Here is a 25658-nt window from a genome sequence, read left to right as displayed (position 1 = left end):
TATATTTCTCATCATGTTCATCACGTTCTTTTTCATGTTTTCTTCTTCTTTATAGCACAAATATAGCCGGTTGGTAGTGTGAGCATCATCAGTGTGAATGTCTTGTAATTCTCTTGTGTGTGTGTGTGTGTGTGTGTGTGTGTGTGTGTGTGTGTGTGTGTGTGTGTGTGTGTGTGTGTGTGTGTGTGTGTGTGTGTGTGTGTGTGTGTGTGTGTGTGTGTGTGTGTGTGTGTGCGTGCGTGCGTGCGTGCGTGCGTGCGTGTGTACGATGTACAATGTAGCGCCACAAGTCTTCAAGTCCTTAGCCACCGAATGTGTTGTTATGGCTAGGACTAATGTGGACTTAGACTAAGGGATATGGCAGTCACAAAGAAATGAAATAACCAATAAAGATGGCACGAAGAAAAGGATCGGATAGTTACTATACGATCGAGTTAATTAATTCAGATTACCAGTCGGCTCTACACTTTCCTTTCTCTATATGTTACTGTATGAGCTGAAGTTCTTTGCCTGGAAATTCACTCCGAACATCTCCCGTTAACACTCACGGAATGCATGAACACTGTGGCATATGCGACTCGGTTCTCCGTTTCATTCTTGAAGTAGACGGTGTGATTGTAGTCGCTCAGGAAGAACAACTCAAGCACGTACTGTGGACGTAGGACATCTGCAATAACAACAAAGAGCAATGGTTCACACACGGCATTTTGGCATTCATAATTGTATGCCGATGGCTTCAGCAAACAAGGAAAACAAAAGAATGCGACAAGGTGGCGGCGGCAGCTGCTTCCCGCTGACGCTTCGTACGCTCCTTCGTACGGCCCCTCCCCCCCCCACACTTTTGGATCCCGAGATAGGCACACTGGCCTCAGGAAATGAAGGTATGTTGGTACAGCTTTGCTAACGGCGTGCTTTATATTTGTGTCGGGTTCCCTTTCGTATAACCCGGCAGCTTACAAATCTGGGCTTCTTTGTTTGGTTGGACAAATTAAATTATTAGTTATATACGGGTAGCGAATACACGTACGTGAACAAATAGCCGCGAGGGAATCCGGCAAGCGGGAGCCTTTAGCGCTGTTGCATGCCACGCATAATCGCGGAGCTTGACTGTCCCCATTATTTTTTTTTTTCTAGTTTTGATGTGTGTGGGTGACATCGGCCCTACGTGTTTCCTTCTACATTTTTTCTTTCTTCTGCTATCGCAGTGCATCTCCCTTCTCTGATTTAGTGAAGCTGAAATCTGGGCGAGTAGTTATGAATTCATACTTTCTCTCCTGGTTGTTTCAATCAGTGACCTTGGATGGACTTCAGCCATGCGACGGCTCACGGTATGCTGCGGCTACTGAATCAAGACTTTAAAATCTAGAGTCTGATCGTTCCCACAAGTATAAATGAAACCACTCTAGCTCTAGAAGAGTCGGCACCGCAAAGCTTAATTTTCAATTGTATCTTAAAATTCGGGTTTGCTCACCTCCTTTACGAGCTTCAGCTTCTTGAGGTTTGTTTTCTGAAACAAAATTGTTTACATCTGTGAAAATAATATTGGGGAACAACAACTTTGTAAAAGAGTTTCGTAGTTGTCTTTGAAACTTGTGTGCTTTTGATGAAAGGGACAGCAGAAAATCTCTCAAAATGTGTTTCTTAATAAAAATGACTTTTAACTGTTTGTGACTGTCACGAAATCGGCGCACATTTTCATCAAGCCGGTACGGCGCGAGGCCCGCACGGCGTCGCGTGGAAAGCATGGAGAGAAAAGCCCCTTCCCCGCGCGGGAGAGCGCGTAGCTTTGTACGCGTTGCCGTCACCCTCTTTCCCATTGCCCGGGGAGGACTGTGGTTCATCGGACTGGAATCAGCCAGAAATTTCCAGCATGTTCTATGGGACCTGGCCAATGGCGACGCGCGGCTCGACGGGAGGAAGAGAGAGCGCTATAACCAGCGAAGCTAAGTGTGTGTGCGCGCTAGCTTTGACGCGTGCTAACAAACAGACGCGGCGCTCCCTATTTAAAGAGACCGCGCCGTCTGATGAGTCAGACAGTCAGTCAGTTCGTCAGTGTTTTGCGACGTGCTCGCCTGTGCTTCGGCTGGACTCCCGGGGATCACCCGCTGCTGGCAAGCCCACGGACTTTCAAGGGAGCGGCGCTCGTCTCGTATGGCGGCCACATCGTGACTCTTGAGGCGTCGGACTGCAACAGTGCCCGGTGAACAATTTGGTGTTTGTTTATGTAACTCTCTCGTGTTTGATCTGTTGTAAAGCCTGTTTTATTGAATCGTTCTGTAATTGCATGCTTAGCGTTTGTTATCCTGTGAACCTCTCGTCTGTGCATTTCAAGTGATCTTGTGTGTTCCTTTGTATCGTCTCTTGCTGTGCATAAATTGTGTTTTGTTTGTTACTTCTGACTCCTATCCTTACTCTGGTTTGAACCGGCGACAGCTGGGCACCAAACGACCACCCCTTCTGTCACTACAAGGTAGTTGGATTCTGGCTGAGCTTGCCAAGCAGGTCGAGGGCATCTCCTTTGCGACCGGAACAGCTACCCCCACTCACTCAAAGGGTGTCTGGGAGTGTGCGCACCGTTAAGGGCGCATCGTTAATAATACCCCCTAATTATTAACGGGTGACAATTATTCTGGCGTCCGCGACAGGACGTTTGGTGCACTCAAGCTCAGAGGACGGAGAAAGAGTTAGAAGAGCTTACGAAGAGCTCGTAAACTGTGTAGCAGCAGAGCGATAGCGAGAGGTTGTGCCGTGCGGTAGCGTTTAGGCGAGGTTCGCTAAGCAAACTTAAAGCTACACCCAAACAGTTCGCGCTTCAGATATGAATCTGAAAGAGTTGGTTGAGGCTGGCACCCAGCTGGGGTTGTCCGGTGCCGAACTGCGCAAATGGGTTAGCCAGAAAAAAAAAGAAGAAAGAGAGAGAGAGAAGAAAAGGAACGAGAGAGGGCTCGAAAGGAAGCCGACGAAGAAAGAGAGAGAGCAGAAAAAGAACGAGAGAGGGCTCGAAAGGAAGCCGAGGAAGAACGAGAGAGGGCTCGAAAGGAAGCCGAGAAAGAACGAGAGAGGGCTCGAAAAGAAGCCGAGGAAGAAAGAGAGAAGGCTCGAAAGGAGCGGGAAGAGGAATTTCAGCGAGAAAAGGAATTACTGACTATGAAACTTCAGCTCCAAAACTCCGGGAACAGCAACGGTTTAGCTGAAGTGCATAGCTGCAGTGAAGGACATAGCAGCTTGCGGATAGACGCAAGTAAATTGATTCCGAAATACGACGAGAGAAGAGACGGTCTCGATGCGTTCCTCTTGCGTTTCGAAAGGATCGCCGTAAATGCAAATTGGACAGACAGTGAATGTGCTACCATCTTGAGCACTTGTCTTAGCGGCGAAGCATTAAGTGTGTTTTGAAGACTTCCTCCTGAGAATGCAGGCAGCTATCACAAAGTGAAAACTGCATTACTTAAAAGGTTTAGATTTACGACGGATGGGTTTCGTGAGAAGTTCAGGACTGGAAAACCTATGGACGGTGAAACGGCAACACAGTATGTTGAACGACTGAGTCATTATTTCCACCGCTGGACTGAACTCTCAAAAATTAAACTTGAGTATGGCGCACTTCGCGAACTCCTAATTAAGGAACAATTTCTGGGTAGCTGTCACCCTGGTTTGTCGCTTTATTTAAAAGAAAGAAAGGCACATACATTGGATGAAATGATGGAGCTCGCAGACCAGTATTTGGAAGCCCAGGGAGGCGAAAATTTGAGCAAAATTGTAAATTTGGAAACCCCTCGAAAGCCCGAATTCCGACAGACACAAGCTATTGTAAAGTCACCCCCGAGGTGCTATCTCTGCGGACAACTAGGCCATTATGCACCTAACTGCCGCAAACTCGCAACCAACAATCCATCCTCGTGTTGGAAATGCGGACAGAAGGGCCACAAAGCAATGTCGTGTCCCGACGCTGACAAGGCAGCACCGCAGGCGGCATGCGCGAGGACTCCGTCAGAGTCGGAATATCGCCTAGAGGAAGAAGATGCCGATGGCTTTGTTGAGCTTAAGAATGGCAAGAAAGTCCGCGTGGTGCACGGCCAAGAGGAGGAGGAAGCAGAGAGAGGGGTTAATCGGAAGGACAAGAAAATCCGGGTGGTGAACGCCGTAGTACATGCACAACCTGGATCTGCGGTGAATCGGATGCCAGTTTCGAGGGGAAGGATAAAAGGAAAATCAGTTTCTGTGCTACGAGATACAGGTAGCAGTGCCGTAATTATTAAACGCAGTTTGATTCATGAGAATGATCTGACTGGCGAGAAATGCCCTGTGAGGTTGATTGACGGCTCAATTCAATTGCTGCCTGAGGCAAAATTGGAAGTGCAGACACCATACTATTCTGGAAAACTGACAGCCCTGTGCATGGAACGCCCTATCTACTATTTGGTGTTGGGAAATATCAAGGGCGCAACATTTCCCGAGGATCCTGATCAAGGTCTTGCGCCTGTGCGCTGCAAGGAATCTAAAAAGAAAAAGGCAAGGCGAGGAAAGCAAGGCCATGATAAGCCGGAAGAAAAGCCTCGAGACAAGAATAAACAAAACGAAGCCTCTCAGGAGGAAACCGAAAAGAAAGGGACGGCTCAGGAAATTAAGTCAGGAATGCCTAGGCCGTCGTTGATGCAGGTAGCCCAAGTGTTTGTCCTACTTATGGGGGCGTTACTTGGAATATTCCACCTTCCGCGGAAGGAATACCGGTGCTTAGGAAAGAGCACTACTACAGTGATTCTTTTTGTTGGTCTGTGCGTGTTAGCACAGGTTCCAGTGTATCCGTCGGCGCTACTTGTTGTAGGAGCAATTATCGGCACACATTGGTTGTGTGATTTGCAAGAGGATAAGTCATGCCTCAGGGAATTTTCAGTAGCCCGATCTGGGAACATAGAAGCGTTTCAAATGCGAGAGCCTAGAGCGAAGGCAGAATCCCTGGCGAACAGAAGCGTGTCACGCACTGATCACGGGTTAGAATTACGCTCGGAAATTTAGGTTTGTGCGCTTCGCATTTGAAGAGCTGTGTGTTGTTGATTCCTATGTGTATCCGACGGCAGTGTGTGCTATGTTTGTGAATTTCATGGCGTCGATGTGTAAATTTTGTAATGGGTTATTACAGTTTGTGAAATTTGTGCAATGTGTGTGATGTGGATATTTGCCCCATATATTTGTGAGCGCATGCATGTGCGCGCGATGTTCGTGGTTGTTGTGAATATTGTGGGACAATATTCTTTAAGGGAGGGGCAGTGTCACGAAATCGGTGCACATTTTCATCAAGCCGGTACGGCTCGAGGCCCGCACGGCGTCGCGTGGAAGGCATGGAGAGAAAAGCCCCTTCCCCGCGCGGGAGAGCGCGTAGCTTTGTACGCGTTGCCGTCACCCTCTTTCCCATTGCCCGGGGGGGACGGTGGTTCATCGGACTAGAATCAGCCAGAAATTTCCAGCATGTTCTATGGGACCTGGCCAATGGCGACGCGCGGCTCAACGGGAGGAAGAGAGAGCGCTATAACCAGCGAAGCTAAGTGTGTGTGCGCGCTAGCTTTGACGCGTGCTAACAAACAGACGCGGCGCGCCCTATTTAAAGAGACCGCGCCTTCTGATGAGTCAGACAGTCAGTCAGTTCGTCAGTGTTTTGCGACGTGCTCGCCTGTGCTTCGGCTGGACTCCCGGGGATCACCCGCTGCTGGCAAGCCCACGGACTTTCAAGGGAGCGGCGCTCGCCTCGTATGGCGGCCACATCGTGACTCTTGAGGCGTCGGACTGCAACAGTGCCCGGTGAACAATTTGGTGTTTGTTTATGTAACTCTCTCGTGTTTGATCTGTTGTAAAGCCTGTTTTATTGAACCGTTCTGTAATTGCATGCTTAGCGTTTGTTATCCTGTGAACCTCTCGTCTGTGCATTTCAAGTGATCTTGTGTGTTCCTTTGTATCGTCTCTTGCTGTGCATAAATTGTGTTTTCTTTGTTACTTCTGACTCCTATCCTTACTCTGGTTTGAACCGGCGACAGCTGGGCACCAAACGACCACCCCCTTCTGTCACTATAAGGTAGTTGGATTCCGGCTGAGATGGCACGCAGGTCGAGGGCATCTCCTTTGCGACCGGAACAGCTACCCCCACTCACTCAAAGGGTGTCTGGGAGTGCGCGCACCGTTAAGGGCGCATCGTTAATAATACCCCCTAATTATTAACGGGTGACAATTATTCTAGTCCAGCCGAAGCACAGGCGAGCACGTCGCAAAACACTGACGAACTGACTGACTCATCAGACGGCGCGGTCTCTTTAAATAGGGCGCGCCGCGTCTCTTTGTTAGCACGCGTCAAAGCTAGCGCGCACACACACTTAGCTTCACTGGTTATAGCGCTCTCTCTTCCTCCCGTCGAGCCGCGCGTCGCCATTGGCCAGGTCCCATAGAAGATGCTGAAATTTTCTGGTTGATTCAAGTCCGATGAACCACCGTCCTCCCCGGGCAATGGGAAAGAGGGCCACGGCAACGCGTACAAAGCTACGCGCTCTCCCGCGCGGGGAAGGGGGCTTTTCTCTCCATGCCTTCCACGCGACGCCGTGCGGGCCTCGCGCCGTACCGGCTTGATGAAAATGTGCGCCGATTTCGTGACAGTGACTATGGTAATAATTGTTTCGGAGGCAAAGTTGCGTTCCAGGATAAAAGAACCGCACTTCAATGTTTTTCACATCGCATATATATATAAATGGGAAATGTAGTTCGTGGTCACCGTATTGAACTGAACGGTTATGCACTCTAACATCTAAGAGCCATGTGATAAAGTTTGCCGATGAACGCAGCCTACCTGCGAAAATAATCGGCGGTGATAGCACCCGTTTTTAAAACTTTTTTTTTTTTTTTACAGGCTTGTAGCTGATGAAAGCTCCGCTTTGAGTGAAAGTATAGGTTCGCTGAAAATATAGGGTACACTATTTTATATCGGTCCATCACAATTTGTTCATGACATTTTAAAAATATATTTCTGATGATTAAACATGAGCTTAGTTTATACAGAGCATGAAAATGTCTCACAAGGAAGTGTCTTTGTAATCCTCTAAAATCATGCGCTCTTACCAAAACGTGTGAAGAAAATAACAGAGCTTTTATCTTTTTGTAGAGCTAAGATCAAAGTTGATGGCCTGCACTGCAAGCTGTCATTGTTTATCAATATGGCTGGAAGAGGAACGGCATTTAAAGAAAAGGAGTGGCTCCGAAACGAGTGGAAACGGTACGAGTTTCAAGCCTTCTAACCCGATGTACTGAGGTTTCCGAAAAAGACTGGAGAAAACTAAATTCTTCAGAATGGCGGGCGCACTCGCATTATCAATTATTATTTGACGAAAAGTTACACGTTTGCCAGTTAATTAGTAGTTGAGGCATTCCATGATTTCACACACCAATGATACCTGAAACTGGTTCGTTGACCCCCAACGACAAATGTACCATTGCTTTTGAATGATATCAGTATGAACGAAAGACGAAGGTAATTGTGGCCTCTCAAGAACGACGTAAAATATAATGCTCCATTAGTTCAAACACCCAGCGCTTTTCACTGCGGTTTAGCATTTGACCCGCGACTGCAGTACTTTGACTCCCGAGAGAAGAAGTCTACTCAAGACGTACCTAAGGCTTTGGCTTCCGTTCCACAGCTTTGGGATCTACTGGTGATTCTCGATATTCTGTGAGCCATACTGTTTGACGACGACCTTTCGAAACTCCACGCTGGCTCAATTTGGTGGGTGAAATTCAGGAGTCCTCTCTGTAGAAGTACGACAAATTTACGTATTTTTTCCAATATAGCATTGCTGTCATGCACAGTAAAGAAAATTTGTATTCTTACACGAGGGTTGCATGGGGCATAAGTACAAGCTTTCGAAAACTATTCTAAAACATTTTACTGAACCGAAATCAAAATGGCCTCATGGTTGCTCACCTAAGAACAAAAAGAGTTTTGTTTGCGGGAGGCAGCATGTTTTATAGCAAACGGCAAGAAAAATAAGTTCATGAAAAAAAATGAACTGGAGAAGGTATGACCCTATTGTCTTTTAAGTTACCAATTTTAGCGTCATTTCAGGCTTAGAGTCTTCGTCACGGTCTCTTCCTGCGTTGATGTGGAAAAAAGAGTGGCATCATTCAGGGGAAACACGACGCAGTATCTGTTCCGCCAGTTGACGCGACGACACTATTCGCTGCTGCATTTATCCCTTTTTATTGCTTTATTGATGGTCTTCTACTTTCCGCCTTGACAACCTGTTCAACTATGCACAATTTGACAGCTACCAGTGAAGGGAAGCTACCACACTGTAACGCTGCTCCAAGATGCCATGAGATTATTTTAAAGGTGGAAAAAAAAACATAGACATGTATGAAAAGGCACTAACAATGGACCTTTACTATAAGACGTGGTAGCATTTTATGCCCTGGAAGTTCCTGTTGAAACCTCCCGCATATAATGCGCAATAACAAGACATATCATAGTGTTACGGAGGTGAACAAGCTCCTCTACATGAAACAAAGGCTTGCTCACAATGGCGTATTCGGAGTGTCCTTTTGGTTGCATCAGCAGAGAGGCTTGCTTACTCGAGTCCTCGAATAGGTGTCTTTCGTAGTACGCACCCTCAACCTAAAAGAAGTCGAGATTTTTAATTGGTTAGGGCAGCGAGGAATTGTTACAAAGCAGGCTATGTGAGAAGAGTCAGAATAAGCTGCTATTGGTTTCGTGTTTCTTCTTACCTGATAGGTTGAAGTAAAGTGATCCTTCACTGACTATATTAACTCGGAAAAGTTAGGAATGATGCATGGCTGATTATGCTAAATGAATATAAATTCGTTAAGGCATTGTAACTGTAGATAGTTGACTAAATTTGATGCGCAGTGCAACCACATGAATAGTAGCTCATCAAGTATCAGTTTTTATTTTGTGGCTAAACTAGCTTCAACGATTTGATTTCGCACATGAAAAGGAAATGCCAGCGAATTGCCTAAGAGGTAGGCAAGGGCTATACTTTACAGAAAATGACACTTACATGGCGTTCGATAATTCCTTCTTCGGTTACGTCTCGAAGTAAGATTCTTTCGGCTAGAACGGAAGCTTTCCTTATGTTAAGCACGTATCCATCTGTGATGAACACGATCTTTTCTGAGCTGTCTTGCCGGCTTTCGAACACTTGGGGATACACTGTGAGGGAGTCTTGGGTAATTCCTTGATTACCTATAACTAAAAAAAAAATCGATTGGATTTATATAATTTTGTCATCGCACTGTGGAAAGAACTGGAAGTGCACCGGGAATATTCTGCTTGGTAGGCAATAGTTCCTGTTTCGATTCGCCCGTGCAAAGCTGTAATCGCGTTATTACAAAATATGGTGTGTACAGATGCACGTATATTATGTATATAATAGTCTGTGACGAGTTAAATACATGAGCATTCCTTACATCAATGTTATTTAAGACACATCCCCTGTCTATACTGTACATTCCTTTGCACTATATTTTAGTTTGTTTATTGCATAATAGGTTATAATGCGACAGTCTGTCGGCCATGTGAAACAGAGATAGGGGCCTCGTCAAGCTACTGCGTTTTTGTCGCTTTTTGTTTCTAGCCAAGCATTTATGTTTCTGTTCATTAGGAAGGAAAAATGCTGAATATAGTTGAAAGTTGAGTATTTATGCTCGCGATAAGGATAAGGCAATTTATGTAAGTGCAATCTTGGGATGTTCTCTACAAAAATTATCTTTTTATCCATTGAGCGGAATGCGTAAAAGTGCAAAAGTTGACCACGTATCAGCGTTGGTGAATCTCCTGTTTGTGATTCGCGATAATTTTGCTACGTCATACGCGCATGTCACAAATTCGCTAACACGTATACGTAATCTAGAAGCTAATGCTAACAACAACATTTAACGTAAATATACAGAAGACCGGTGATATTGACCTCTGCAAGCTAGTGAAAAACTTTCACCTGATCATATGCAGTTTTATGAACGTTAGCTGCGATACAAACTGCTTCGAATCATAAAATAAACAGAGCACGTCGAAATGAATTATAAAATTATTTTCCCAATAAGTTGCTATTTGAGAGGACATAAAAGTACTGTAAAGAAGAGGTTCCCATTAATTGGGCAGATCACCGAGAAGGAGGAAGAGAAAGTGATTTTGCGGACTAGCTGACTGCAAGTTAATCACTTGTTCTAAAATTGTAGTGTCAATCTCCCGTGAGTCTTACCACTTTTCATTTTATATTTCACTTATTTCCCGTTTTGCTTCCTTTGCTCTACCCCTCAAATCATTTTTTTATGCAAGTATATTAAAAAAAAAAGAAAAGAAAAAAAAAATCTTTGCTACCCAATTCTTGGCCGATCCCCCTCTGGGGGTATGTGCCATAAGTTATTTGGACAACAACAACAACAACAACAATAAGCCACCCCTGCTCCGGTCCTGCCCGCTACCAGTGCTTGGATCCCCGCTTAACACTTGGTGGAGGTCGCGGGATTTCTCTTCCATTTATTCGCTCTGGAGCTCCGCAGCCGCCGAATTCCTACCTCAATGACCGACTCCAGCTCTAACACCACCGGCCCCGCTACCTCGGCCCCTTCTATTCCATGCTCCGGGGTGCTTCGCCAGCGGGACCCGCCGGTCTTCAGCGGTACCGACGATCAGGACGTCGAGGACTGGCTTTCTTCGTATGAACGCGTAAGCACCCACAATAAGTGGGATGACGTCCTCAAACTTAACAACGTGATCTTCTACCTGACCCAAGTAGCAAAGTTATGGTTCACAAATCACGAGGCTGACACTCCAACTTGGGCCTCGTTCAAATCCCGATTTGTTGATGTCTTCGGTAGACCTGCGGTCCGCAAGCTTCGCGCCGAACACCGTTTGCGCGAGCGAAGGCAGCAGACAGGAGAAACCTTTACCAGCTACATCGAAGAAGTTTTAGATTTGTGTCATCGTGTAAGCGCATCAGTGACTGAAGCCGAGAAGATTCGCCACATCATGATGGGCATCCACGAAGGCGTATTCAACATTCTGATGGCAAAAGAGCCCCGTACTGTAAGTGAAGTTATCACGATGTGTCAAAGCTACGACGAATTTCGTCGGCAACGCATCGTCCCTCGACAACCTGAAGCCACGATCGCGGCTATGTCTGACGCCCCTGTCAGCTCCACACTAATTCAAGAAATTAAAGACTTCGTACGGGAAGAAGTTGCACGTCAATTATCGCTAATTTCAAACGTTCCGCATTCCAGCTCACACCTGGCTCCGACCATACGCCAGGTTATTCAGGAACAAGTTGCCGACGCACTTCCGCCCCATCGACAACCTACTCCTCATTCCACACCACTGACAGCTCCGCTCATTCATGCCGACGCTGTTCCGACGTCCGGACCTACACCACTGTCCTATGCTGAGGTTGCCGCAAGACTACCCCCTCCTACGCCTTTGCCATCGTATGGTCCGCCTCAGCGCGCATTTTTCACTCAGCGTCGTGCGCCACCCATTCTACGCCCTTGGCGCACATCTGACAATCGGCCAATTTGCTTTGCATGTGGTCTCCCTGGCCATGTTGCACGCCTGTGCCGCCGTCGTCCGACACCGTACGCTTTCAATCAGAGCCCGGCTGCCTACGCACAGCCGCCGTCCCCACCCCGTGCGCCGCCTCAGCCCTCCTCTCACTTTGACCACTTCTCGCATGACAACCGCTCAACCTATGACAACCGCTCAACCTCTCCGCGCCGTCGCTCTCCGTCGCCGATGCGCCGCCGTTCTACCTCACCAATGCCGGAAAACCACTAGACGCAGTTCCGCAGGCAAGAACTGCGCTTTCGTCGAACAGTGAAAGTCCTGCTTCGCCACCGAACAATTTAATAGAAGTTACCATTGAAAATGTTTGTACTCTTGCGCTTGTAGATACTGGTGCTGCTGTTTCGGTTATTGACGTTAGACTGTGCCGCTTGTTACGAAAAGTTGTTCTGCCATATTCTGGGGTTTCATTGCACACCGCCACTGCTCAGCACATCGAACCGATCGGTACCTGCACGGCTCGAGTCACCATTCAGAACGTTCTCTACGTCATCAGTTTTATCGTTCTCCGTGACTGCTCTCATGACATTATTTTAGGATGGGACTTCTTGTGTCGCAATCGTGCCGTAATTCATTGCGCTCGTGCCGAAGTAGAGTTTTTTCCGCTGTGCACCGCATCGACTGCCGCTATCGTTCTTGGGGAAGCCAAATGCCACGTTGCTGATGCTACTGATATCCCGCCTTCATCTGCTGCGATTGTGCCATAAACTGTCCCTCTCTTCAAGACTGTACAGTGCTCTTCACCCCATCTTCCCTCTTCGTCTCGCGACGCTGTCTTCCCCTGCCCTGCGCCGTCCTTAGTGTACGAAGCGGACGCACCGAACTAGCCATTACTAACGATTCGTTCTATCCACTCACGTTGCAACGTGGCGAGTGCGTTGGGCATGCTGAGCCTGTTCCATCAGAAAATTTTGTGACCGTCCCACCGGTTTTCTCCACCTGTGCCGACACAATATCCCACAACATCAGTGCCCTTAGCCCACCTCGTTCCTCGTCTCCTTCACCGCCTCTGGCTACCTTCGACAAAGCCATCGACAGTGCTCTCGCTCCAGATCAACGCGCCAAGCTCCTCGACTTACTGAACCGATTCCAAGCTTCCTTTGACATCCAGCAGCTATCCTTGGGTCGTACGTCAACTGTTTCTCACCACATCTATACTGGTACGCACGCCCCATTACGCCAACGCCCTTATCGTGTATCAGCCTCAGAGCGCCGCATTATTGATGAGCAAGTCGACGAGATGCTCAGTAGGGGTGTAACTCAGCCTTCCAGTAGCCCTTGGGCGTCCCCGGTCGTTTTAGTCAAGAAGAAAGACGGGTCTATTCGGTTCTGTATGGACTACCGGCGCCTTAATGCAATCACACGAAAGGACGTCTATCCGCTACCACCCATAGACGACGCGCTGGACACTTTGCATGGAGCGGAATTTTTCTCTTCAATCGATTTACGTTCTGGCTACTGGCAAGTTCCGATGGCTGAGGACGATCGCCCCAAGACAGCTTTTGTCACCCCCGACGGGCTCTATGAGTTCAACGTGATGCCATTTGGCCTGTGTAATGCGCCCGCCACATTTGAACGCATGATGGACAATATTCTCCGCGGTTTGAAGTGGCACACATGTCTCTGCTACTTGGATGATATTGTTGTATTTTCATCCGACTTCGCGACCCACCTAACTCGCCTTGAAACCGTCTTGCAATGCCTTAGCAACGCCGGTCTACAGCTCAATCTGAAAAAGTGCCATTTCGCCGCTCGCCAACTCACTATTTTAGGGCATTTAGCGTCCAAAGATGGCATCCTCCCTGATCCATCTAAACTTCGAGCTGTCGCTGAGTTCCCGAAGCACACATCTATCAAGCAATTACGCAGCTTTATAGGCTTATGCTCCTATTTTAGGCGTTTCGTTCGGAACTTTGCGACCATCATTGCCCCTCTGACGCGACTTCTCAGCGCTCACAAAGATCTTTCTGCCTGGTTCGCCGGCTTGCGATGCTGCTTTTACGAAATTGCGCAAGATACTTACCTCACCCCCCGTATTGCGCCATTTCGATCCGGCTGCTCCTACCGAAGTGCACACCGATGCCAGCGACGCCGGCCTCGGCGCTGTTCTTGCCCAACGAAAACCCGGTGTTGATGAATACGTTGTGGCGTACGCAAGTCGAACGCTGACCAAGGCCGAGACCAACTACTCGGTGACAGAAAAGGAATGCTTGGCAATTGTTTGGGCGCTTCAGAAATTTCGGCCATACTTGTATGGGCGCCCATTTGATGTTGTTACGGACCACCATGCTTTATGTTGGTTGTCTTCACTAAAAGACCCCACTGGCCGTCTCGCCCGCTGGTCGCTTAGACTACAAGAGTATGATATTCGAGTCATCTATCGTACAGGGCGTAAGCACTCCGACGCAGACGCTTTATCCCGCTCGCCAGTGTCGCCTGACGCTCCGTTGTCCCCTGCCTCCAGCTCCACCTTGTCTTCTTTGTCCATCAACGACATGCCATCAGAACAGCGCAAGGATCCGTGGTTTACATCACTAATCGATCTTCTTACGAACTCGTCACTTTCACCGGCTCCTCGCGCCCTTCGTCGTCAAGCGCAGCATTTCGCCCTTCGTGACCATCTTCTCTATCGACGCAACTATATGCCAGATGGCCGTAAGTGGCTGCTCGTCGTACCTCGCCACCTCCGAAGCGATATCTGTGCATCTCACCACAACGATCCGCAGTGTGGCCATGTGGGTGTATTTAAGACTTATGAACGGTTGCGACAGCGCTTTTACTGGCGCGGTATGTATACCTTCGTCAGTAAGTATGTGCGTTCGTGCATCGATTGCCAACGTCGCAAGCCGCCTTCTCTTCATCAGCCGGCTCCACTACAGCACCTTCCGTGCCCATATCGACCATTCGATCGTATTGGCATCGATTTGTATGGACCTCTACCGTATACACCTGCAGGAAATCGTTGGGTAATCGTGGCCGTCGATCACCTTACTCGCTATGCGGAGACAGCAGCACTTCAGGATGCCACGGGACCCACTATCGCGTCCTTTCTTCTTCATCATTTCGTTCTGCGGCACGATGCCCCCCGAGAACTTCTAAGTGATCGAGGCAAACCTTTCCTATCCGAGGTTGTCGAAGCGCTCCTACGTGAATGCCAAACCACCCACCGGACATCCAGCGCGTACCACCCTCAAACCAACGGACTGACAGAGCGCTTCAATCGCACACTAGGTGACATGATATCCAAGTACATCGCCTCGGACCACTCCGATTGGGACAAGATTCTCCCATTTGTAACCTATGCCTGTAACACCGCCGTTCAAGCAACTACCGGATTCTCACCATTTTTTCTGCTGTACGGGCGTGAACCTTCGTCTCCACTCGACACCATCCTCCCCTACCGTCCTGATATGTCAGAGTACACATCACTTTCAGCAGCTGCCAGGCACGCTGAAGAATGTCGCAAGCTGGCTCGCTCGGTTACTTCGGACGAGCAAGCCCATAAGAAAGCGCACAGCGACAGCAGCCACCCTGTGCATCAATTCTCTCCCGGTGCTCACGTATGGCTCTGGGTCCCATCGACACCACCCGGCCTGAGCAGCAAGTTTATTTCCAAGTACCACGGACCCTACCTAGTGCTCCAACAGACTTCTCCAGTGAATTACCTAATTGAACCGCTCGCCGCATCCACCGACCTTCGCCGCCGTGGGCGTGAGATTGTTCACGTCGACCGTTTGAAGCCTTACTACGATCCCGCATTCCTTTCGTCTCCTTGAGTCGCCAGGATGGCTCCTCTTTTCTGCGAGGGCAAGATTGTAAAGAAGAGGTTCCCATTAATTGGGCAGATCACCGAGAAGGAGGAAGAGAAAGTGATTTTGCGGACTAGCTGACTGCAAGTTAAGCCACCCCTGCTCCGCTCCTGCTCACTACCAGTGCCCGCTACCAGTGCCTGGATCCCCGCTTAACAGTACTTACAAACTCATGCGTTAGCAACAAGTCACGGAAGACACAATCGTCTCATAATAACAGGCTGTATGAAAGGAAGTTGAATGCTCTTCTCTGAGACGAATAAGAACTAGAGTTTGCGTTCCTCAAGAGAGTGAATTATGGTGAGCTGAGAGTAGGAAGCGAATGGGAGCATTGCTGAAACCATCGAATTTCTGCGTTGAGCTCGACTTGAATGGCAACAAAAGGCTTTAAGCTCCTAATGGCAGCGGATGTGGCTAGGGCGTGGATATTGTTGTATCGGCGCCGGAAGGTGATAAAACAATCGATAAGCAATCATTTACCACTTACCGCAACAGGGCGCAAATTGAGTCACTTTTTGGCCAGTTAATTATTTGGGCTCCAACTTGCCCTATCGGGCACTTATGTACTTTGCTCACATCGCCGTATATACTTGCGGGCCTACTGCCTACGGTTGCAGTCCCGAAAACCGTTTAAAAGCCTTTGCAAGTGTCTTTGAGCTCGGGTTTCGTCGACTGGTGACGAAGGTTATACGAGGCGAGGCTGCGTGCGCGGGATAACCCCGTGGTCACGAGTAGGGGCACTCCTCACTGTAAGATGACAATTGCAGTGCGAGTAGCTGCTCGAGATCGCGTACTCCGCCTCCTTTGCAACCTTTATTTGAGTACTCCCCTTCCCTGCATCCCCACCTATCCTTCGCCTGAAATACACGTTTTTGTTAAGATGGCAGACATGCATCAGGCATTCCTCACCGAAAGTGCTACCGATAAAACATTTTATTCGCGGTATATGCGTCTTATCCTGTGCTGCTCACAATGATCTTATGATATATAAACATGGTATCTGATGTATAATGTGGACGTTGGGTTCACATTTTTGTAAAAAGGACGCTTATAGTGATAAACGATATTTATATTTCAGGCGTAAATGAGAGCTACATGTCAGACACAGCAAACTCTTACATCATTGAAAACCTGATAGCCTTGTGAGAATCAGTTACCCTTCAAGTACTTACCGAATGTCGGTGAAATGAACTGTGCCAATACAAGCGACACAATAAAAGACACTTCCATCACTCTCTCGCACAACAATCAACGTGTGCTTTCTCCACTTGTAGAAGCGTACACGGGACAATGTGCGGTGTAGTGCATTCAGTACTTTGATATTGTCTTTTATGCCTCTTGTCAATTAGAATTTCAAAGCTTGCTCCACCTTTTGTTGCTGCTAATGACATTGCTCTTTTTTTAACAGGTTTAATTGACGTTCGTTGCTTCTGTCTGTCTCCATTAAGGTAATGGTGAAACGCCTTGAGCATACCTTTGTATTTAAATAAGGCGGCAGCTAAAGTTATTTTAAAAGAAGGTTGCGCAGATGGCTGTTATCAACCTTTTAGAGATCTTGGTTAGTGTTTGTTTTCTGCGGTATCTATTTATTTAACAACTCAAAACCCCTTTAATTGAGAACAACACACACGGTGGGTTCCAGCTCTCATGATTTGTTTCGAGAATTTTGTGAAGAATGATGAACCAGAGAGAATAACGATGGTTTTGGGAAAGTCCAGCCCCACGTAGGGGAAAAATCATGGCTCGGCGCACACGTCGGTTAGAGGTACGCTTCGCTGGAGGTTCATGCGGCTGGAGGTACGCCGGTTGTGTGACAGCAGACTCCTTAACAGAATTTATAGAAAAGGCACTGTCCTGTGATTTTACGGAAGTGTGTTATTTTTAGTAGAGTTAGTATTCCGTTTTAATTGTCACTTTCTTGCCAGGAATACGCTGCGAAGATACAGAATTTCTCGCGCATAATAGCCTATATTACATTTCCATTGCTTACAGTGTATGTAAGAATCCTATTCATAGAAAGTTTACAATTATTGGCCACAGCCAAATAATTACGATATCACTATGAATTTTCATAGAATACCCATCTTGGTTTTCGGCACCTTTTAATCTGCACGCAGATTCTACTGCATGTATTAAGGCAATGGTGTATCAATTTCCTACCTAATGCCACAGATATTATGCTTTTAGCATGAACTATTGAGCTGCTGCATTAAAACTTGTTGTTGGTTATAGCGCGTAATATTGAACTCTGGAGTGTCATTCTATTCACTGGTTCTAACTAATAGCATATGGACGACCTAGCCCTACAGCAAGCATTTGTGGTAAGTCAGGTGCGAGGTCGCATCATGGTCTGGAGAGCGGGAGGGTTTCCGCAACATGTGTACAGCAGTCGGGAATGCTCGTATTGTATGCTTGGAACAAGTGGTGACCAAGAACTGTTCAAGGTAGACAGACGTGCACTTCGCTTTCTGCATTTGCATTGAATCATCCTTTCCTGTTGTTTTTGCGTTTCCAGCGGGCGAACCTCGTCTCCTCTTTCTTCAGGCTCCCTTTGGGAGTGTATTGTAATTTAAGGTACTTGCTGGTGAGGTTTTATACCAGAATCTTTACATTTAAGGAAATATTTTATTTACGATGCCCGATTTGTTTTGAGGAACAATGGTAATATTGATTACACAGAATCCTATAGGGGTACAATGGAGGCAGGATAACTTAAAACGCAGGTGACCTGACATGACTGCTCTTCCTACAGGGTGCCAAAGAGTGCAATATACAATTTCGTTTTTAGTGGAAGCCAAATTTATACACTTTTCAGGGCGTCATGATCGTCATTCGTTAGCTAAAGGTGCATCGGTTGCCGACGAAACTATAATTTAAGATACTGCGGAGGTTTGTCTCGGTTAAACAAAGGTAAGCTCTGTTGAGCATAGAAACACGGCCATACTGGCATTTCTAGGTTCTCGCTCTTCGCTGGTCTCTGTCTTAAGCAGATTGCGCCCTCTCTTGGCTAGTGCTTCTCGTACAGCTATATCGGCTGAATAATCACTCTTCCCGACGCCTGCGCCAAAGCCTTGACGGACTCGGAAATGTCTGCATCTCATCTATGGCGAGACTCCGCAACAAGTTCAAGTTCAACCTCAGCCTAGTCACGTGGTATCACAGGGGAAAGCGTTCGTATAGACAATCAGTACAATCACTCGGTAGCACCGTGTAGTGCTACGGACAAGGAAGACGATGATGCGAGCACTAACGAGGCAGCAGCACTCGGGGCAGGCCCGCTGCGCCTACTCAAGTGAAAACGCAAAGTGATTACTGCTGAACATACGATCAGCTGTAACTAATTGGCGTTTTGGGGTTACTGTAACCACAGAACTGCACTCTCGAGAGCCTTCACGGCACTCTGCTGCTTCCTTTCGGACAATGAAGCTCTGAATCTTTTGTTCACTCTGAATCAGCTGGTATCTTTTATTGAGATTGTGGTTGTGCCGCTCGTTAGGCGAAACCCCGGCTCTTTAATCCGTTTTTCAGAACTCATGTCTTCGAAATGAAAGCAAATATAACAGGGCGTGTTTATGGAGTGATCGACAGCATGTAAGCTTTGTCTTAGAGGAGCTCGCATGCATGGGGTTTTTGAAGAACAACTTGACACGGGTGTCAAATTATGCGGCGGAGTCTTCATGGCGGCCTTCATTTAGCATATTGGGTGACGAGACAGCATTATCTCTATATAGCGAACAATCTAGCAGTTTGACAAGTGACCGGCTAGGGGATTTTTGTTACAATGTATGTATTTGTTTTATTTGCTTCTTATTTTACAACGATTATATTGAATGTTATTTTGCTAATAAGAATACATTTCATTGCCATATACGCAGAAAAGCGCTTCAAAGGCCCCTCTAAATGATGAGCGGCTAGTGGGACTTGGACCGAGAAGTTGGTACTTTAAAGCAGTACAGTAGAGCTCACTGTATAAATTCCGATTTAATTAAACTAAAGGTCACAGGAACCCAGCAATACAAATTTCGAAAGAAACTAACATGCACCTGTGAAACGAAACAAGGAGGCAAACAGTTAAATTGGGTGATGACGTTTCAGCATTTTTTTAGAAACGGCAGAATAAATATCATGTGTCAGGACGCTGAAAAGTTTTAGCTCACGTTCTCAGCTCAGTTTTAGCTCACGGCCTTGAGTCGCCGCATCTGATGTTATGCGAAGAAATGATAAAAGAGAGACACATCAAAGCCTGATCTATGTCAACATGATTGTGGGAAACAAATGTGCACACAACTAATGGACCACATCCTGGTTGATAAATCATTCCTTAAGCACAGAACTGACGAACAAAATTTGTTTCTAACCAGGAAATTTCAACTTTCTTGATAAATATCGTGAACCATTGCCGCAGGCAAGCGGGAACCAAATGCAGGTGAGCTAGGTTTGCAGACGGGATGGATTCGGGGCACATAAAGGTGGATATAACCACGTGTACTAGCTTACATTAGAAATAATTGTCATTCGCCGCGGCAAACCAAGCAGCCTTTTGGAGAAACGGACGTTCATCTTGCTATTTAGCGCTGTTTTAGGAATTCGAGCGAAATCACTGCACATGAGAAAAAAAGGTCGGGGTCAAAGACTCCTTGGTAGGGCAAGTGTCGCCTCTGAAGTTTCCGGCCGTTGCTCTGGGCACACGCTCAACGAAGAGCAGTTGCCACCACTGGGCTATAAGAATTTTTTCTTGTTCGGCAAGGGAGTTTTGCTGCATGGTACCGACTGAGCATATAACGAGAGCATACCCCTTTTCTCTTGTCTGCTTCATTTACACGTCTTTACAATGAAGTTGATTTGTGTTAGTTCAGGGTAGTCAACATGCTTCTACATGAATAGAAGGAGGAAGCTCCTTCTAAAAATTTTGAGCGGGCTGCTTTTTTATACCGCGAGGGTTCGAGTAGTCCGGGACTCTTCCGGTCTGCTGTTTGTTTTAGCTTGGCCTGGTTTTTTATCCTCTGTTAGTCTGCTGTGTTACCCGCGAGCATAGCTTCCTCCCAGGAATAATGGTTTGGAAAATGAATTAGTCTTGATGTGCGCTGCTGCGGACAGGCCTACAGGTAGTGATGTAGGTAACCTGTAGTGGGCGGGAAGTACAGCCGCGATATTCCTGGCTTTGGCCACCTCGACGTGAATCAAATGAAGCCTCTTTGTTTGCATACGTGTTTTTGTTGCGTTCGCATCTAGAAGAGCACTGAGCACGTGCCAGGTTCGTTTGGTCTCTGGTGTAACAAGGACGAAGTAAAGTCAACAGGATTACACGAAGAGGGCTAAGGAACAGAGCTGGCTCGCTCAAGCCGAGCGTTTCAGCGTTGCGTTATATGCAACTAGGATGTCGCAAGCACACTGTACACTAGCAAATGATGTGTATTTGCTCCTTACACACGATTCTAAAGTTAAATGTTTTGTCGACGCCTTAATTCTATTGCATTTATACAGGAACAAAATGCGCTTCGCCGCCATCATCCGAATGCCACTGCCACGCAGAAGGCCAAAAGGAATAGTTCCTGTTTCCGTCCGCTATATCTTCGTTACCAGGGCAATGAAACCTTTACCACCTATGAGCTTGGCTAATTCTTTCCAAGCCTGTTTGTAGCTCTAAGATAACTTGAAAGTTTTATGTTCTAAGTGCCATTCATAACTGAAGAACAGCGCATGCTTGTCCACGTGTTTGAGATGGCTCCCTCTTCTTTCTCTCTTCTTTACTTTCTCTCTTCTGTCCGCCCGAGGCAGCGGAGGTGGCTCAGCTACAGAGCGAGTAGCAGGCCCGTGCATTTTCTTTTCCTTCTTCCTACAGCCACAACAACAACGTGTTTGACATGACACAAACACGGAAAAGATGAGCAAAATATTTGCCTTGTCTCCACTGTGTACAAATGAGAAAATGAGTGTTTCTTTACCTTCCTGTGAACCTATTATTATTATCATTATTAAGGCGCAAACCTTTAATGGGTTATGCTGTCGTGGACAAAATGTGTCCCGCATTTGCGGCGGCTCTGATTGGCCGAGTCAGGATGACGTCATAGAGGTCTCGAACAATCACAGAGCACCACCGCAGTATGCGCGAATGCGTGCTTTATATGACCATATATCAATCAATTATCAGGTAACAAATAATGTCTAATTATTGAAATAATCACTAATTGATGAGTAATTAGGTAATTCATCAATGAACTGAATAATGAGTGATTATTTGCCTACTTATAAATTATAATAACTAACTGCTAACTAGTGCCAGTTGCGTAGCAGAATGCGGCACTCAGGCTTTCGCATTTCACTACTTTAGTCGCTCAAGTCCCTCGTAATTTTTATTATTATTATTACTAGCCCAGTTCTCAGTTTGGTAGAACCCAAAATGCAATCCAGAGGTTACGTTGTGATTGTCTTAAGTAACGTCAAACAATGCAGTTTGCACTGCTTTAGTAAAACTGCTTTCAGAAAACTGCTTCTTTGCTACTTTTGTATTTTCCGTGACTGCGACAGCAATTGAAATATTCCTATCAACCGACCCATATATGAGATGGACGCGTTCGTTCCTCCGCTCGTCGCGGTCTTCGGTATCATGAGGCCAATTTCACAGTCAGTTGTGCAGCTCGCCAATGTAAGCTCGCCGAGCGCGGCTGCCTTTCCGTAGACCATTCACGAGACGTCTGAACAGCGTGCGCTCTTCTCATGTTTAGCGATTAAAGTCTGTTTGTCCGGAGGTCCACTGCTGCGCTCGGAGGACCGGGCCATGCAGACCATCGCCACCGAATCTGGTAATGTTAGTGGATAATAACGTCAGTGAATATAAACATGCTTTCAAAACGTACTAACAAATTCACTTATCCACTTTTCATCAATGACCGCTAGTTATACGTTCTCAGAGCTGAGACGACTTATTTGTGACTTTGAAATGCTGAATATAAAAAGGTCTTAACAAGGCGCGCATTATTTTGCACTCTGTACTGCTGTTGAAAAAGCGCCCTTTAAACTTGACATAACCTAGCTAAATAAAACAGCAAGTGAGATGAGATTGTGAGTCATTAAGCTGCATCAAGGAGCGATAATAGCTGCCAGAACACACAACTTTTCAATTTGACAACTGCCATGGATTGCACCGCAATTCACACTATAGATGATTTATGTAAATTGCGGCGTTAAGTTCTCGCTATTCTGACTTCTCGGAAAGTGATAAAAGCGACTTGCTTCCAGGAAGAACCGACTGATTAGTTGGCCCATCGTATTTCTTCCCGTAAATTCCAAGCAAGCAGTACTTTGAAGCTATATCGCTCCTTTTGGTGTTTGACACTTGAGACACATCACTAAAATGGACGTTGGGAGAGAACTGAAAATGCACTTCCCGGTATTAAGGTTACTTTTTATGAGCATGTAACTTGAAACAACTTTATATAATGTGCCGTTTTCTCGAGTTCATAATTCATTGTCGTAATGCGAGTTTAATACGTACTGCAGTCAGAGCGCTGCATTTCGTAGATCATCAATGAAATAAATTTGTCAAGAAGCCAATGCTTAAATGCTGGAAACAATTGTTTAAGTTAAAAAATGATTGCTGTTTCTGGGAACAGTTGCCAAGAGCACAGCTGTTCTCGTCAAAGCACGAGGTTTCTTAAGAAAGTGAAAAAATAAAATAGAACGTGCATCAGGAGCCGAATGGCTTGAAATGATTTCCTGGTGAGTTGTTTACACATATAAGACTTTAATGTAACGCTAAAATAGCCTTACCCTCAGCGGACTTTACAAATAAAAGAAAACAAGTCCTGCTGGGCAAACCCTGTCGAATAATTTGAGATTGTTCGTTGGTGCAAGCTGGGGTATCGAGACAGGCAAAAAAAAAAAAATTTAGAGCAAGGGATAACGGCACGCGGAGTTTACATTCATCAGGAAAAGATTGTCCATAGCTGCCGGCCGCACACTGTAGGAACATAAACGCGTTGCTCGGTGATATCGACGCAAGAGCAACTTTGAGAAGAAATCGTAGCCAAGCGTTTCCGTCAAGAAAGAATCAAGAAGTTTTGTACCAAGGCCGTACGCCGGTGAGAATAAACAAAGAACACTTCCAAAAATTATTGGCGTTAGAAAAACTCCTTGCTTTTGTGCAGAAGCGCGTGCTGATGAACATGCAAATGCATTGTAAAATTTCTGTGAAGTGCGGATAAGTGCTGATAAAGGGCCATCAGGTGAAAGTGATCCTCTTAAGCTTTTAGCGTGGAGCTCTATAACATCTTCTTTCTGCCAGATGATGAAATACTTGCAAAAGTGAGTGAGATAGAATACTTTACTTGTCATTCAGATGGTAAAGGCAGAGTTTCCGAGCCATTCTAGGTTGCCGGCAGTTGAAGTATGTCGACGATTTCTTGCGGTCTTAGACGTCCGGGTCCCGACTGGCGAGATATATCTTCCAATTTTTTCAAGCGAGGGCGAGGTAACCAGGTCTGCCGGAGGCGGATCCTCCACGCAGTCCCAGATTATGTGGTCTAAGGTGGCAGGCTCGCCGCACAGTTGGCGGAGCGGGTTTACTATGTCAGGAAAGATGTTTGTAATGAGTCCAGTGAAATGGTTACGAATGCGTTTGAAGGCGTATACAACGCAAAATTCTTGAGAATTTCCTGCTAGTTTATTGGGTCTTAGTGCTGGCAAATAATGCGGTGTATTGGCAGCTGTAATGGCTGTTTCAAGGAATTTATATAATAAATTAACGCGAAATATGAATATGGTTACAATTGCAGTGGCCGGAACTGCCCTTAAAGGTGTTTCATATTCGTCAATATTATCCGGTTCATGTATTTTCTTGCTAAAATATTTTGTTTTTGTTTTCTCGGGTTATAGAGACAACCACTAAAAGTGCACGAGAAGGAATCGTAACGTGAATTCTCAGTTCGTACTTCTGAGAAAATAGATAAATCCAAAATTGACGCTTTCATCAAGCACTTCCGTTGTCATCATGTCCTTTGGCACCTAGAACCACATCCTGCAACAATATCGTCTGTAGTGAGCTTGCTTGACATATTTGATTTCTATGCATATACTTTTCGTTTCCTTTCTTACCCCGTCATAAAAAAATCTCCATTCCTGGTAGCATACCACAATTTTTCGTTTGATAATGGAATGAATGGCTTAAGTCGCATGTTCAGCCTGCTACTCAGCCCATCAAATACAGTGCAGCACATACAGCATTCCTAGATATCACAAAAAGAAGGCAGGGACGCTTTCACCATTCTAAAGTCTAGTAACGTGCCCCGCCCCGCCCCATAATATTGCTACGAAGATGACGAAGCGGGCAGTGGCGCGGGGCGGAGCGCTCTGCGCCAGGCCCGCTGGCCATTAAAGCATATTTCTTGTCCTGTTTCTGTTGTGTCGCCGTGTTCCATCGCTTGTCATGCCACCACGTAACATTTGGTGGAGGTGCGGGGTAAAGCTGGGCTCTCGGCCGATGGACCCGGCGTACGGTTGGCTTCGACGGGGCAAGGCGAGGATGAACCGCAATAATGCACTTTTGGGGATAGCCAAATAAAATTGAAATGTGCATGCAAATAATTTACATCTTGCTGTGTGACTGTACAAATAAATTAAATTTTTATTGTTCGGCGAGAAATGATCTTCAAATACTTATGCCATCAATGACGCCAGTATCATGCAGACACTACAAATAACAATGTGGAATTTTTCCCTAAGAATTTCTTGTTATCCCAGGTGTGCACAAACACCATCGAGCCCATTGTGTTTGTGTCTGCGTGCTCCCTCCCAAACAATTCATTTATATCACCTTGTCAAATATATCCTTACGCCAAACGTTCTGCAGCCCATCAGCACAATGCCACGAAAGGGCACAGTTCACGAATATGGCCATATTTATAAACAAATGTGCCGCATTGTTTTGTTTGCAATATACCAACTAACGAACAGAGAACGTAAGCGTGTGAACATTATTTTGTACTCGTCTATAATTAGCGCAATCCCTACATTTTCTACTAATCAATCATGTGCACCAAACGAAGCAACGAAAGCATTTAAGGTGAATCTTTGCTGCAAATTCTATAAAAGACGAGCAAAGACGGAAATGCGCCCCCTAAAGACGATGGTTGTCTTCGTAAGTCTGTTCTGCTTCGTGATCCTTGTTCGTGATCCTTGACTATAGGTAAGCATTGCAATTAGTATGCTGGTAAGAAGCTGGTAAGTAAGGCCGTCCAATAGCA

The 25658-nt window shown here is 46.3% G+C and overlaps 1 protein-coding gene across 1 annotated transcript in view; it reads right to left on the bottom strand.

The window, feature by feature from the left end:
* LOC146173378 (venom metalloproteinase Antarease-like) overlaps window positions 1-16706 on the bottom strand; it is a 29752-nt gene extending 13046 nt beyond the window's left edge. The window contains exons 1-6 of the mRNA XM_084584714.1: window positions 16590-16706; window positions 9051-9241; window positions 8552-8647; window positions 7648-7783; window positions 1472-1507; window positions 549-667 (exon numbers count right to left, since the gene is read on the bottom strand). Coding sequence (XP_084440840.1) covers window positions 549-667; window positions 1472-1507; window positions 7648-7783; window positions 8552-8647; window positions 9051-9241; window positions 16590-16647 — 636 coding nt within the window. The 5' untranslated portion in view covers window positions 16648-16706. The remainder of the gene's footprint in view (window positions 1-548; window positions 668-1471; window positions 1508-7647; window positions 7784-8551; window positions 8648-9050; window positions 9242-16589) is intronic.
* Between the last annotated feature and the right edge of the window lie 8952 nt (window positions 16707-25658).

This window comes from Amblyomma maculatum, chromosome 11 (assembly GCF_055883805.1).
Source record: "Amblyomma maculatum isolate TAMU_Amacu chromosome 11, ASM5588380v1, whole genome shotgun sequence".
Taxonomy (NCBI): domain Eukaryota; kingdom Metazoa; phylum Arthropoda; class Arachnida; order Ixodida; family Ixodidae; genus Amblyomma; species Amblyomma maculatum.
The sequence above is the reverse complement of the archived record's forward strand: the minus strand, read 5'-3'. Positions and strand labels throughout refer to the sequence as shown.